The sequence below is a fragment of the Ovis canadensis genome, chromosome 14, assembly GCF_042477335.2.
Source record: "Ovis canadensis isolate MfBH-ARS-UI-01 breed Bighorn chromosome 14, ARS-UI_OviCan_v2, whole genome shotgun sequence".
NCBI classification, from domain to species: Eukaryota; Metazoa; Chordata; class Mammalia; order Artiodactyla; family Bovidae; genus Ovis; species Ovis canadensis.
Genome location: NC_091258.1, coordinates 49,949,137 through 49,963,272, shown reverse-complemented (window position 1 = coordinate 49,963,272; position 14,136 = coordinate 49,949,137). Strand labels below are relative to the sequence as shown.

Sequence of the window (14,136 nt, the reverse complement as noted above, 5' to 3'; positions counted from 1 at the left end):
GGGAGCCTGGTGGGCTGCCATCTATGGGGTCGCACAGAGTCGGACACGACTGAAGCAACTTAGCAGCAGAGCAGTGCATTCTAGGCGCGGAGCCCCACCCCACCCCCCGGCCCCAGCAAGTGTAAAATGTGAACCTTCCAAAAGCAGGAACAGATTCTTTTCTCTAGAAGCAAGTCTCCCAGGTCATCTCAGCCCGCGAAAGTCACAATGACTCAGCGAATCTAAGTCTAAAGAACTGCAGTCCTTCGCCTTCCTCTCTCAGACAGGCCCATTCCATTCAGAGCCATTTCCCAGGGCTAGGAGTGGCCTGGATAGCGTGCCCAAAGGAACCCCGGACTCCATCCGACACTTCCTCCTTTTGTCCCAGGGTGGTTTCAGAACAGCGTCCAGAAAATATGCCTCCCCACACCCACCCAGACTCATGGGTTCCTTACTCCCTATCCCCCAGGAACCCTTCTTCCACATGGGTCCGTATGCTTGCACTCAGACTGCCAGTTCTTCCTAGAACCTCAGCCGAGGCGTGCTCCGCCCTGCACCCCAGGGCCTGATCGGCGGCTCCGCCTTTGCTGGCTCCCTAGTTTATGGGCCGGGCCAGCCAGACTGGGTATAAAGTAGCAGGCGCTCGGGGGCGAGCAGCACTGGTGACGCCTTCTAGGCGGCAGCTCGCTAAGCAGCCTGAGGACCTTGCCGTCCACCCCTCCCCAACTTGAGTCACCAGGGCAACCAGCAGACCAGCCAATCAGCGCGCTGCCGGAGCCATGGCTGGTGAGTGTCCGCCCCCCGCCCCCCAACCTCTCCAGGCGCCTTGCTGTCCCCAGCCCTCGTTCCTCAGCAGGAGCTTACAGTTTCCTTCCTCGGCTTAACACTGGAAACGTGGAGGCATTAGAATCGCTGGATGAGCCCTGACAGATGCCGGGAGAGGAGAGGCTCCTGTTTCTACCCCACTCCCAGAAACGACGATGGGCGGTTAGGAGAGAATTGACCTTGGAAGCAAAAGGTTCCTTCCCTCTGGGGTCAGAATCAGCTGTCAGAGACCAAATTGGCCAACTTGCACACCCTGCTTGACCTCAATAGTATTTAAAATCTTTTGGAATAAGTTGCTAACGTTTAAAATAAATATAGGCAATTTCACTTAAAAACGTGGGTTCCCAGCTTCTGGAGGGAAACTGGAAGATCTGGCAGTGGGGGTGCTTGAGCCGGGGAAGCTGCTCTCTTTAGTTTGATGGACATCAGACCCAGCTCCAGGCTGCTGGGCCAGGAAACTTTTCAGACTGTGACCCGTGGAGTGGGCAAACCTGATCTGGGTGCCGCTCTAGTGACAGAGCCTCCCTTCTCCACCGTCAACCACAGGGGGACCTTGGAGGTCCCCACAACTTGAATCTAATGTGTGAATGGCCTCTCACACATACTGGACCAGCTGCAACACCTGCTGGGGCTGGAATCCCTGTTTTCCAGAGAGCCTTACTCTGAGATCGGATAATGAGCTAAAATCTAGATATCTATTTCCTTCCTAGAAGGCAGAATTCTACCTTTCTGTAATTTCCTTCCCTATGAACCTAGTTCTACCTTCTGAAAACACACACACAAACACACAACCTCATCTTGCTAAAAGTAAGTGGGTGAGGGAAGGCATTGCTTTTGGAGCTGACAGACTACTTAGGTGCTCAAGAGAAAAGGGCTAAGCAGGGGACTGGAAGCCCACCCAAGGTTTCATGGCCCAAGGGGTAGGGCTTGGCTGACAAGGCTTCTGCACGCAGATTAGTGGCCGTTTCCCTCTTGGTTATTTGTACCCCAGTTGTCTGGAGGGCATCAATACCTCTCTTGAAATACTAGGGCAAGAACTATTTCCCCATTCTCCAATCCTATAGAATGTTCTGTATCTATGTGTAACAGACAAAAAAACAAAACAAAACAAAACAAAACAAAAAGGGGAGGGGGGTTGGGGGAGCTAGTGAGGGAAAATGGGAAGATTTAGATCTTGTATAACTAGTATTAAGCTTCCTAGGTAGGCGCAGTGGTAAAGAATCTGCCTGCCAATGCAGGAGATACGGCTTCAATCCCTGAGTAGGGAAGATCCTCGGGAGTAGGAAATGACAAAGATTTGTTTTGTGTTGGTATGTTGATATATCCCAAATGCCTAGAGAGGTGCCAGGTGCATCCTAAGTGCTCAGTAAACTGAGGTGGGGAGGCTGGGTCAGTGAGAACATTAGCATTTCAAGGTGGGGAAAGAAGGCTGGCTGGTGTGGATGTGGATTGGAAATAGAAGGTGTAGGATGGTGGGGACACAGAGAAATGAGGACGGAATGGGAGCATATTGCTTAGGGATTGAGACCTGAAAAGGAACTGGTGCAGGGAGAGAGAGGCATTAACAAGATGTGCTTAGCCATGTTACACAGTTGCTTCTAGCAGATGGGTTAATCACGTGCAGGACAAGCAAAGTGAAGTGAAGTCGCTCAGTCATGTCCTACTCTTTGTGACCCCATGGACTGTAGGCTCCTCAGTCCATGGAATTTTCCAGGCAAGAGTCCTGGAGTGGGTTGCCATTTCCTTCTACTGAATGGTAAAGTAGAGGTACTGATAATAACCCCATTTGTCTTCCAAGACTCAGCTCAAATGCAGCTCCTTCTCAAGGCCTTTCCTGAGGGGCTGGCCCTGAAGTGAACAGTTTTCCTCTGTTAGTTACTTGTGTATATGTTTTATGCCTTTCTTTGAGTAAATTCTGATAAAGTCAAGCTTGTGTAGCTAAATGGCAGGAAGGGAAACTGAGCCCTCTAAGTCCAAAAAATCTCAGAATTGGCCATGGAAAATGACCTGAAAACTAGAGAGGTGGCTTATCTCTTGCTTTACCCTTACCTCTAGCAAATATGCACAACTGTTCTATTGATTGCCCATTTATAGCCTTTGACCATTTTTCTACTGGGTTGTTTTTAAGAAATCTATATACTTCAGATTTTGAACTCTATTGGTTATATTTCTTGTGAATATATTCTTCCTGTTTGAGTCTCATCTTTTTTTTTTTTATTTTTGAAGGGAACAGTCATGGCTGTACTGTAGTTAGTAGATGTAAGCTCTTTGAAAGCAAGAGATAGATGTCTTGACTTACTCATTTTCTGGGAATCACTTTTATGTTTTACTACTTATAAAATGTTTGTTAATGTTGGTAAGAAGTAAAACTATATATATATAAATTTAAAAATTAAAATATACATATGTAAGAAGCCAAGAGAATAAAAACTGACAAAGCAGTACTTAGTAAACTGATATGACTAATGCAAAGATAAGTCACAAAGAAAATGCATGTTAGAGTTTAATATACTCACGTTGCTCTCAGTGGTGTTCAGTCCATGAGTTGGTAAGAAATCAGGTGGGAATTTGTTGAAGCAGCCTCAGGAATTCCTTTCCATTTTCCCAGGCTACATCAGAAGAAACTAAATCACTTCTGTAGCATTTAAATCATCACCAAATTTATACCCCACCGAATCTGAGTTTATGGAGTCCAAAAGGCCAGGCCAAGCTTGGGAATCCTCATTTTTGACAAGCGGGAACCTAAAGCTTACACATGACTGAGTTTAAGCCAATGGGCGATGCCTACGCCAGGTGTGGTTAATACTGAAATCAGGGAGAGAACTAAAGGCTTACAGGTGCCTTAATTTTCTTCCAACAATACTATAAGAAGTTGCAGGTGCACTCTCTCCTCAGTTCCACCCACAGTCACTGCTTTTGAAGAGTTAGTAAGGTATGGAATTTTAGCTCCAATTTCAGGAGGATGGTGAAACTTCCTTTCTCTGGTACTCTTCCCCATGCCTGCATGTTGTTGTGTGGATTTCTCTCTATATATTTTCAAGTTATTCCAGCCTCACCACTTAACACGTAAATTTGGGTAACTTGCTTAAAGTTTCTGGGCCTCAGTCTTCCCATCCCTAATGATATTCTGTTTACCTCACAGGGTTGCTATGACAACTGCAAAAAATACAGAGTACTTAGAACAATGCTCAGCGCGTAGTAAGCACCCTTTACATGCTCTTGTTGCAGAAGCAGGCATGTTCTAATGGCTTTACTAACACAAAGGATGTCCAAGAAAAAGCTCATCTTCCCCTGTGCGTCTACCCCCTTGTCACCTCTTACTTGCCTAAGAAAACTGCGCCACGTCTTTTTCTCTTCAGAGCAATAGACTGCAGATCTACCTACAAACATGGAGTTTCTTTCTTTATTGTAAAAGTAGATTCACATTCATGTTATAAAGATTTTTAAAATGTGGACCATTTATAAAAAGTATTTATTGAGTTTGTTAGAATATTACTTGTTTCATGTTTTGGTTTTTTGGCCACAAGGCACACGGGATCTCAGCTCCCCAACCAGGGACTGAATCCACACTCCCTGCATTGGAAAGAGGTCTTAACCACTGGATCGCCAGGGAAGTCCCCATTTTATCATTTAATGATATATCCCAGATATCTTTCAGGGTGACAGTATATCAATACGTGCAGCAAACTCATTCTTGGTACCAGCGTAATATTCTGTTCAGTTCAGTTGCTCAGTCGAGTCTGACTCTTTGCAACCCCATGGACTGCAGCACACCAGGCTTCCCTGTCCATCACCAGCTCCCGGAGCTTACTCAGACTCATGTCCATTGAGTTGGTGATGCCATCCAACCATCTCATCCTCTGTCATCCCCTTTTCCTCCTGCCTTCAATCTTTCCCAGCATCAGGGTCTTTTCAAATGAGTCAGTTTTTCTCATCAGGTGGCCAAAGTATTGGAGCTTCAGAATCAGTCCTTCCAATGAATATTCAGGACTGTTTTCCTTTAGGACGGACTGGTTGGATCTCCTTGCAGTCCAAGGTACTCTCAAGAGTCTTCTCCAACACCACAGTTCAAAAGCATAAATTCTTCTGCGCTCAGCTTTGTTTATAGTCCAACTCTCACATCCATACATGACTACTGGAAAAACCAAAGGTTTGACTAGACAGACCTTTGTCACTGTTTCCATTGTTTCCCCATCTATTTGCCATGAAGTGACAGGACCAGATGCCATCTTATTAGTTTTCTGAATGTTGAGTTTTAAGCTGACCTTTTCACTCTCCTTTCTCACTTTCATCAAGAGGCTCCTTAGTTCTTCGCTCTCTGCCATAAGGGTGATATCATCTGCATATCTGAGGTTATTGATATTTCTCCTGGCAATCTTGATTCCAGCTTGTGCTTCATCCAGCCCAGCATTTCTCATGATGTACTCTGCATATAAGTTAAATAAGCAGGGTGACAATATACAGCCTTGACGTGCTCCTTTTCCTATTTGGAACCAGTCTGTTGTTCCATGTCCAGTTCTAACTGTTGCTTCTTGACATGCATGCACATTTCTCAGGAGGCAGATGAGGTGGTCTGGTATTCGCATCTCTTTCAGAATTTTCCACAGTTTGTTGTGATCCACACAGTCAAAGGTTTGGCATAGTCAATAAAGCAGATGTTTTTCTGGAACTGTGTCACTTTTTCAATGATCCAGTGGATGTTGGCAATTTGATCTCTGGTTCCCCTGCCTTTTCTAAAACCAGCTTGAACATCTGGAAGTTCATGGTTCACATACTGTGGAAGCCTGGCTTGGAGAATTTTGAGCATTACTTTGTTAGCATGTGAGACAAGTGCAATTGTGCAGTAATTTGAGCATTCTTTGGCATTGCCTTTCTCTGGGATTGGAATGAAAACTGACCTTTTCCAGTCCTGTGGCCAGTGCTGAGTTTTCCAAATTTGCTAGTATATTGAGTGCAGCACTTTCACAGCATCATCTTTTAGAATTTGAAATATCTCAACTTGAATTCTATCACCTCCACTAGCTTTGTTCATAGTGATGCTTCCTAAGGCCCACTTTACTTCTCATTCCAGTAGTATGTATCATAAAATTTATTCAGATGTGCTCCATAAATAGGCAATTGAGGTTATGTCTAATTTTTGCTAATGACTACAAAGGTCCAAGGGTTCAGCACACATCCCTGCTCATCTGTCCTGATGCTTACAGTCTGTAGGACAGAGTCCCCAAAGTTGGACAACTAGATCAAAGATTTATGTGTCTTTAAAATGTCTAAAGATTCAGCTTGATTACTCTCAGCAAAGGCTGAGGCAATGCATTTTCCCACAGGTAATGTGCCAGTTTTCCTGCACTCCTAATAGCCCTTGATGTAATTTGTTTTCCCAATCGATCTGTAAATAATGATGACTCATTTTAATCTGTTCTTCCTCACAGGCCTGGCAGGGCACCTTCTCATTGTTTTTTTGTAATTTCCTTCTCTATCCTTATTTTTCTATTGCATTGTCTTTTTCTAAGTATTTGTAGGCATTTTGGGGGCATCTGGTCCCATCACTTCATGGGAAATAGATGGGGAAACAGTGGAAACAGTGACAGACTTTATTTCTGGGGGCTCCAAAATCACTGCAGATGGTGATTGCAACCATGAAATTAAAAGACGCTTACTCCTTGGAAGGAAAGTTATGACCAACCTAGACAGCATATTCAAAAACAGAGACATTACTTTGTCAGCAAAGGTCCGTCTAGTCAAGGCTACGGTTTTTCCTGTGCTCATGTATGGATGTGAGGTTGGACTGTGAAGAAAGCTGAGCGCCAAAGAATTGATGCTTTTGAACTATGGTGTTGGAGAAGACTCTTGAGAGTCCCTTGGACTGCAAGGAGATCAAACCAGTCCATTCTGAAGGAGATCAGTCCTGGGTGCTCATTGGAAGGACTGATGCTGAAGCTGAAACTCCAGTACTTTGGCCACCTCATGCGAAGAGTTGACTTATTGGAAAGACTCTGATGCTGGGAGGGATTGGGGGCAGGAGGAGAAGGGGACGACAGAGGATGAGATGGCTGGATGGCATCACCGACTTGATAGACGTGAGTCTGAGTGAACTCTGGGAGTTGGTGATGGACAGGGAGGCCTGGCGTGCTGCGATTCATGGGGTCGCAAAGAGTTGAACACGGCTGAGCGACTGAACTGAACTGCACTGGGGGGATTTTAACTCTTTTTGGTAAGAGTTGAGAATATCTTCTCCTGGTTGTCTTTTGACTCTGTTTCTGGAACCTTTCATTAAACACGATTTTTAATGTTTCTGGGGCTTTATCTGTCAAGCTTTTCCTTCATGGTTTCTGAAGCTGTTGTCTTTCTTAAAAAGCAGCCTCTGTCCAGAGGTTATACAACTTCTCCCTCTCGTCCCATACTTATTTTATTAAGGTTTTAAAAATAACATTTCTTAAAAGTTAACATATGCATAATAGGAAACCAAAAAACACAAGAAGCAAAAACAAAAAAGTTATCCATAATCAGTTTACCTTTTCATATGTCGTTTCTAGATCCTATTTTCATATTTATACAATTAAATATCCATTTTTTTATAATTAAGATCATACAGTTATGTGTCATGCTTTTTTCACAAATCGTGAATATTTACCATTTCAAACTCCCAAAGCTATGAGTATTCTGATAACCAATGATACACTACACCAACTCAATCTATAAGAGAAAAATGTAATCCTGCCTTTCTTGGCGACAAAATTTTCATAAAAGTCAAAAATGACAATAAACCTCTAGATAAAGGTATTGGCAGAGTTTGTAATTTAAATACTGTAGTCTGTTGATGTTCAATTAAAAATGAGACAGAAGGCAACAGAGTACATAGAGCATCCCACACTAGTCTAATAGTTTCAGTTTTTAAAATTCAGATCTTTAGTCTGCCAGTAAGTTGTTGCTGTATGTGGTATTAGTGGGAAACTTGTATTGAATATAATAGACACACTGGAAAGTGCCCAAGTTCTAAGTGAATTTTCACCAACTGAACACATGCTTGTATAATCTGCATCCATTTCAAGACACAGAACAGGGGACTTCCCTGGTGGTCCAGTGGCTAAGACTCTGCTCCCAGTGAATGGGGTCTGGGTTCGATGCCTGGTCCGGGAACTAGATCCCACATGCCCCAACAATCCTCCAAGCTGTAATGAAGACCATAGATTCCCAAGTGCTGCAATTAAGACCCAGCAAAGCCAAATAAATATTAAAAAAAAAATAGAACACAGACAGCACCCCAGGTGCTTTGTCTCCTTCCGGTCATTATTCCCCGACAGAGGATAACCACTGTACTGACCTCTAACACCCTATATGAGATTTCTAAGGGGATCATTTTATGGGGATGACAGAGAATGAGATGGTTGGATGGTATCACCAACTTGATGGACGTGTTTGAGTGAACTCTGGGAGTTGGTGATAGACAGGGAGGCCTGGCGTGCTGCAATTCATGGGGTCGCAAAGAGTCAGACACGACTGAGCGACTGAACTGAACTGAATTTTATTTTTATGCAGATGTTTGATTAAGTATGCCAAAACCATTTATTAGATTAGCTACTGTTTTCCCAGTGAGTTAAAAATCGCTCCTTTGATGAATGGGACTTATAAGGAGAAAATATATTTCTGGATGCAGTGGATGGGTTGCATAACCCAGTGTCTAACAAAGTCACATCTTCCATTGTGGAGCCCAGCTGGGCTCCCCTGCAGCCTGAGCTTTGCTGGTTGGTGACTGATTTTTTTCCATGTGCCTTGTGTGTGTCTAAATAGTCAGAAAAGCACTGATCGTACTGGCCCACTCAGAGAGGACGTCCTTCAACTATGCCATGAAGGAGGCTGCCATAGAGGCTTTGAAGAGGAAAGGATGGGAGGTCACTGTGTCGGACCTGTATGCCATGAACTTCAATCCCGTCATCTCCAGAAAGGACATCACAGGTGGGAGCGGCTCTCCCCTTTAATTAGGTCTTTGTGGAACTTCTCCCTTGTGGGCTTTCGGCCCCGCCTTCGCCCTCTGGCGTCAGCTTCTCTTTTCCTCTCTGCAGGTAAACTGAAGGACCCCGGGAACTTTCAGTATCCTGCCGAGACTGTTTTAGCTTATAAAGAAGGCCGTCTGAGCCCAGATATTGTGGCCGAACAAAAGAAGCTGGAAGCTGCAGACCTTGTGATTTTTCAGGTGTGGTAAGACATCAGAAGGGGTGTTGAGGCACTTGTGTTTTTTTGTCCTAGACCTGACACCTAATTAGCTATGTGCTCTTAGGAAAGTCACAGCCCCTTGACCATACTCTCCTTTAAGAAGGATAATTACTTCAAAGGTGCAGGATTACAGATTTATGGATGTTATGAAGACTGGCTGTGTATTCTTTGAAAGTATGACTGTGACTGCAGAGATGACATATGAGCCTTGAGCTCTTTTCCCGAGAATGTTTAGTCTTTTCTTCAATTAGTAATTTCTCGTGGAATCACTCAAGTTTGCAGTTCTCACCCCATCTCCATAAGCCTCCTGGAAACATTTTGTAGAGGCATAAGAGCTTGGCTTCTCTGCGATGGGAGCTCCCAGTGCAGGGTGCACTGCCCTGCTTAATGTGTTCTAGCAGCAAAACCATGGCCTTTCTCCTCCTGGAAGCTGCCTCACCATTTAGCAGTCAGCACTGAAACTGGGGATGCTTCTTGTAAGTCACCTTTCCTGACGATGGTGGACTGTAGTCAGTGACTTTGCTGCTACCAATCCCAACCAGCTTTTTGGTATTTAACATGAAATGTATGCGACACTGGAAACTTCATAAGTTCGATACTGGCGGTGATTTTTGCAGTTATTCAATCAGCTGCAAAGACTCTAACCTTTGAAGTCCCTTATTCTACCTGGTGCTATGAATCAAAGCCACATAACATGAGCCAGTGCCCCAAAGGATCCCTTTTTGGTCTACATTTTCTACTCTCGTTGCAGTACAGCCAAGGCAGTAGCAGTAGCAACTTTCAGTTCTGCTTCTAAGAATCACCGTATTTTAAAACTGGAAAGGCTGGCCTTTACATTCAGCTTCTATCCAATGCATGTGTTTTCTTTACTACCAGTACAACTGTATAGGTTGAGCATACAAAATAGCAGCACAAGAAAGGGCAATGTAAACTCCACAGACTTGCATATTTATTATATCAGTTTTGCAACAGATGACAGGAAGAGTCTTATTCCAGCAAAAGCAGTGTGCTAGAAATGATAGTCTGGCAACATTAAAATAAACGTCCTGAGGAAAGACTGCCCGCATTCATAGCAACGTGCCACACAGGCTAGGCCCTGCTCAGCTGTCTCACTTCTCCAAATGGAACCTGAGAAAGTAAACTTTTAATATCAAGCAAGCCAACGAATTCTATTTTCAACCCTGTCTGTAGAACATTCACAGAGGACCAAGTCTACTTGCTTGAACAACCTACACATCCTAAAAGCTGCAGATATGCCCTTCACAATTGAAGCACCTTTAATGTGAGAATATGAGAAGCTACTAGAGACCCCTCAAGCCCCTCTTTTTACGGATGAGGAAGGGGCTTGTGTTGCAGAGGTCATGCCTCCCATTATTGGCAGATTCAGGGTATGAATGCTGGTCTCATTCTCAATCGTGTCCAGAACTTTACTTCCTTACTCTCTTTCCTGTGGGTCAACCATTCTTCAAAGAGAGAACTACCAAGTCCTACAAATTTCTTCTCTGTCCTAGCTTTTTCTTTTAGCCTCTGGTCATTATAGCCTTTAAGTGAGTCAAGAAGAAATACTGGTACGGCCTTGTTCGACTTTTACCAGGACAAGGGCCCCAGCAGGTCTTTCTTGTGCGAATTCCCTGATAAACCTTGGTTACACTGATCATTTGATAGCATTTGTGAGTGGTTCTGTTTATTCTAAATGATAGGACTTTACATCCATGAACACAAGGTACAGGTCTCATATTTGTGATACCACACCCACTGAAGCAAGTTCTTGAGAAAAATATTGATTTAGGTGTCACACACTGAGGCCAACTTTCCCTCCAATCCTTGCTGTTTAGATTTTGCTGCCAAATGAGGTTTCACAGAAACAAGTTATTTCACGTGGCTCTCTTCACACCCGCCCGATATTTGTTATTTGTATGCAGGAACAGGAGTGTCTAGTTGACTTACCAAGGGCAATAATTTTCTTTAAAATTTTCTTTTCTTGAATGTTCTACCTTCTCCAAGAGGAATGACAGGGCCTGAAGAAAGTTTGCCCCTCAGTGATGTCATGGACAGCAGCTAAGCATTGAATCTTCTATGCTGGGGGTGTTCCCAATCTAACCTCTCTGTCCTCTGTCCCTCAGTTCCCCCTGCAGTGGTTTGGAGTCCCTGCCATCCTGAAAGGCTGGTTTGAGCGGGTGCTCGTAGGGGAGTTCGCTTACCAGTATGCTGCCATGTATGATAAGGGGCCTTTTCGGGTAGGTGGATAATTGTTCTTGGTTTTCTTTTTTCTAGCGCCTGGATTTTAGAAAGACTCTGTCTTGATGCAGAGTTTTGAGTACAGTTAGATACCACAATCAGGCTCCAGGTCCCTTTGGGAGAGATGTGTGTAGATTAGATAAACCTAGAATGGCAAAATACTGAGAGTTAAAGCAGGATGGTGAATGTATCATTATACTATTTTCTCTTTATGTACTGATATGAACTTTATGAACTTGTCCATTAAAAAAAGGAGTCTGTCTTTATTTTCTAGACACCCAAAACTACACAAGAAGCATTTTTGAGACCTTCTAGATCACAAGCCTTGATACATGCCTAGTGCTGTGAGGAGACAGATTTTAAAAACTCCACCTAGGCACCAGCAGTCAGCACTGATTTTGCGTTACTTTGACAGCCTTCACATGCGAGAGTATGGAATCCTGGGCCTGCCCCTCTGTGTACCACTTTCCAGGCTGGTACTTCTGCAGAGTCATACTGCATGGCTCAGAAGAGCCAATGTATGAAGTAATATAAGGAGCAGATCTAGGCAGCAGGGGGTGGGGGGTGGGGACTTTTATATTCTTTTCCCTGGGCTGTTCCATTAACTTCCTGTTACCAAAGAGATGTGGATGATAATGACTTTTCTTTTACAGAATAAGAAGGCAGTGCTTTCCATCACCACCGGTGGCAGTGGTTCCATGTACTCTCTGCATGGTATCCATGGGGACATGAACATCATTCTCTGGCCAATTCAGGTATCTTGTTTTCAGTGACCCTTCAGGGGGATTAACTGAATTTTCTATTGGGTCCAAATCCTCCAGATAGCATCTGGAAACAGACCTGAGGTATGAAGATCAAATAACTATAGAAGGGGCTTCCTTTTAGGACTGACCTGTCTTCCCAGGACCCCAGGCTTATAGAATAATTCATGTGTGTACATGGTCAAATACCACTCTCTCCTCCTAGCCAGAGGACAGCATGGATGACTCCCCCAGGTTTGTACAGCCATGTGACAGGCATCTCTCGCCAATCTCTCTGTCCTCCAAGTTGCTGCTACAGTCTCACAGACTATCAGAGCCCAAGAAAAGTTAAGAAATTATTTAGTTCAGCTAATAAAACTGAAGTCTGAATCACGTTTTTTTTTGGCGGTCACTGGACCCTTAGGATAATCTCCTAAGGCTGGCAAGAAGAGCATGTGAGGTGGCCATCTACAGGATGAGGGAATCAGTATTAGTAATAACACTGGAGAACAAATGGCAAGAATACTTCATGAAGACTTGCCTGGTAATGTGGAGAGGCAAAGAAACGCACCTTTGCAGGTCTTGGCAACAGTCAGCTGCTGAGAAGCTGGACCCCTCCCTGAGGTAACAGAACTTTGGGCACTTTTGGCAGATAGTGCCAGGCTGGGACAGTTTCAAAGGCTTTATTCATTAAGAGAAGAGTACAGCTGAATAGGCTAAAATAGGTAACAGCTAGGTACAGAGAGCACAAGGTGAGAGGGTGGAGCTATGAACTAATTCTCAAGGCCTTCACATCAGGGTGTCCTATTGGGAAACCCAGATTAACTTTCATTGTCTGTGGTACAAGGTGTGTGGCATTTGACTTGTGACTCACCTCTGTGCTTTGTGTATCCTCAGAGTGGCACTCTGCACTTCTGTGGCTTCCAAGTCTTGGAACCTCAACTGACATATAGCATTGGGCACACTCCCGAGGATGCCCGAGTTCAGATCCTGGAAGGATGGAAGAAACGCCTGGAGAATATTTGGGATGAGATGCCACTGTATTTTGCTCCAAGTAGCCTCTTTGACCTAAATTTCCAGGCAGGATTCTTAATGAAAAAGGAGGTGCAGGATGAGCAGAAAAGTAAGAAATTTGGCCTTTCTGTGGGCCATCACTTGGGCAAGTCCATCCCAATGGACAATCAGATCAAAGCCATAAAATAAGATTCACAAGACTGGACTTCCTTCTAAGAATGTAACCTAATCTTGGTTGCTATTTTGAGCTTCCTTGATTTGCTTTAGTTTTTAAGATCTGTGTTTTTCTTTTTCCATGAGGAATGAATAATAGAGAACAGACTAAATTCATACGTTTTGGGATAGCTTTATTAAATAATGTAACCAATTCTTACGATTGCTATCATGGCAACATCTGATTAGGCTCAAAAGGGCTCTTAGGATGTAAAGCCAGACAGAAAGGTAGAAAGATGCCAGACAGTATTCTTTAAGGCCCTCTACACAATTTAATTCCTCTCTCTTTAGGGATATATATTTAGGAATAAATCTGGCTAGAGAGCATCCAACTCCTCAATGATCTATTTTTCTTTAATTACCTCTCTGTGGTTTATGGCAGAAGGGAATTGCTCAGAGGAAGAAATGACAGAATCTGTCTGACCTAAGAGACTTGTTTAATAATTGCTACTCTCTGCTTGTTTGTGATATATATTAGCTTTGTTACTATACAATGACCACCATGCCTATATGAATGTCCTCCTTCCTTCAACTTTTGTTGTTAACACAGATACCTTGAAATGAAAAGTTAATAAAAATCTTTTTCACTTCAATCTTCCGATTTAGTATCTGCAAATAAACCAAGACAGCTATAACTACATGTGCTATAATGACTGAATTCACAAAAAGAAATAGTACTCCTAATACCTAAAAACAGCCTTCCACAAATAGTACTTCATTTTTTGATCCATATAACTAACCTGGAAATTTTCCCTGTATCATTTATAAACTGATGACTTTCCTTTCACGGATGTGTTTTGGTTCCATGAATCTGGGGGCAAAATTGTAAGCCTAGAGTTTCACTAACTTTGGTGAAGGATTTTGGCATTCATAATCTAACTTCCTGTTTAAATAATTGAGGTGCATGTCTACTAAG

At 43.5% G+C, this 14,136-nt stretch overlaps 1 protein-coding gene across 2 annotated transcripts; it reads left to right on the top strand.

The window, feature by feature from the left end:
• The first annotated feature begins 360 nt into the window (after nucleotides 1–360).
• NQO1 (NAD(P)H quinone dehydrogenase 1) lies at nucleotides 361–13,813 on the top strand. Of its 2 annotated transcripts, XM_069550242.1 has the most exons (7): nucleotides 361–765; nucleotides 8,593–8,757; nucleotides 8,865–8,995; nucleotides 11,139–11,252; nucleotides 11,907–12,008; nucleotides 12,418–12,617; nucleotides 12,891–13,813. In XM_069550242.1, the coding sequence occupies exons 1-7, from the start codon at nucleotides 759–761 to the stop codon at nucleotides 12,937–12,939; spliced, it is 768 nt and encodes a 255-aa protein (XP_069406343.1). In that variant the 5' UTR covers nucleotides 361–758; the 3' UTR covers nucleotides 12,940–13,813. The 2 variants fall into 2 exon arrangements, with proteins under 2 accessions (XP_069406343.1, XP_069406342.1); XM_069550241.1 differs by lacking the exon at nucleotides 12,418–12,617.
• The last annotated feature ends 323 nt before the right edge of the window (nucleotides 13,814–14,136 follow it).

What these genes read in the sequence shown, in the direction of transcription:
- NQO1 (XM_069550241.1), top strand. An exon ending in CAGACCTTGTGATTTTTCAG is followed by an intron (nt 8,996 to 11,138) that starts GTGTGGTAAGAC and finishes TCTGTCCCTCAG; the next exon opens with TTCCCCCTGCAGTGGTTTGG. An exon ending in TCATTCTCTGGCCAATTCAG is followed by an intron (nt 12,009 to 12,890) that starts GTATCTTGTTTT and finishes GTGTATCCTCAG; the next exon opens with AGTGGCACTCTGCACTTCTG.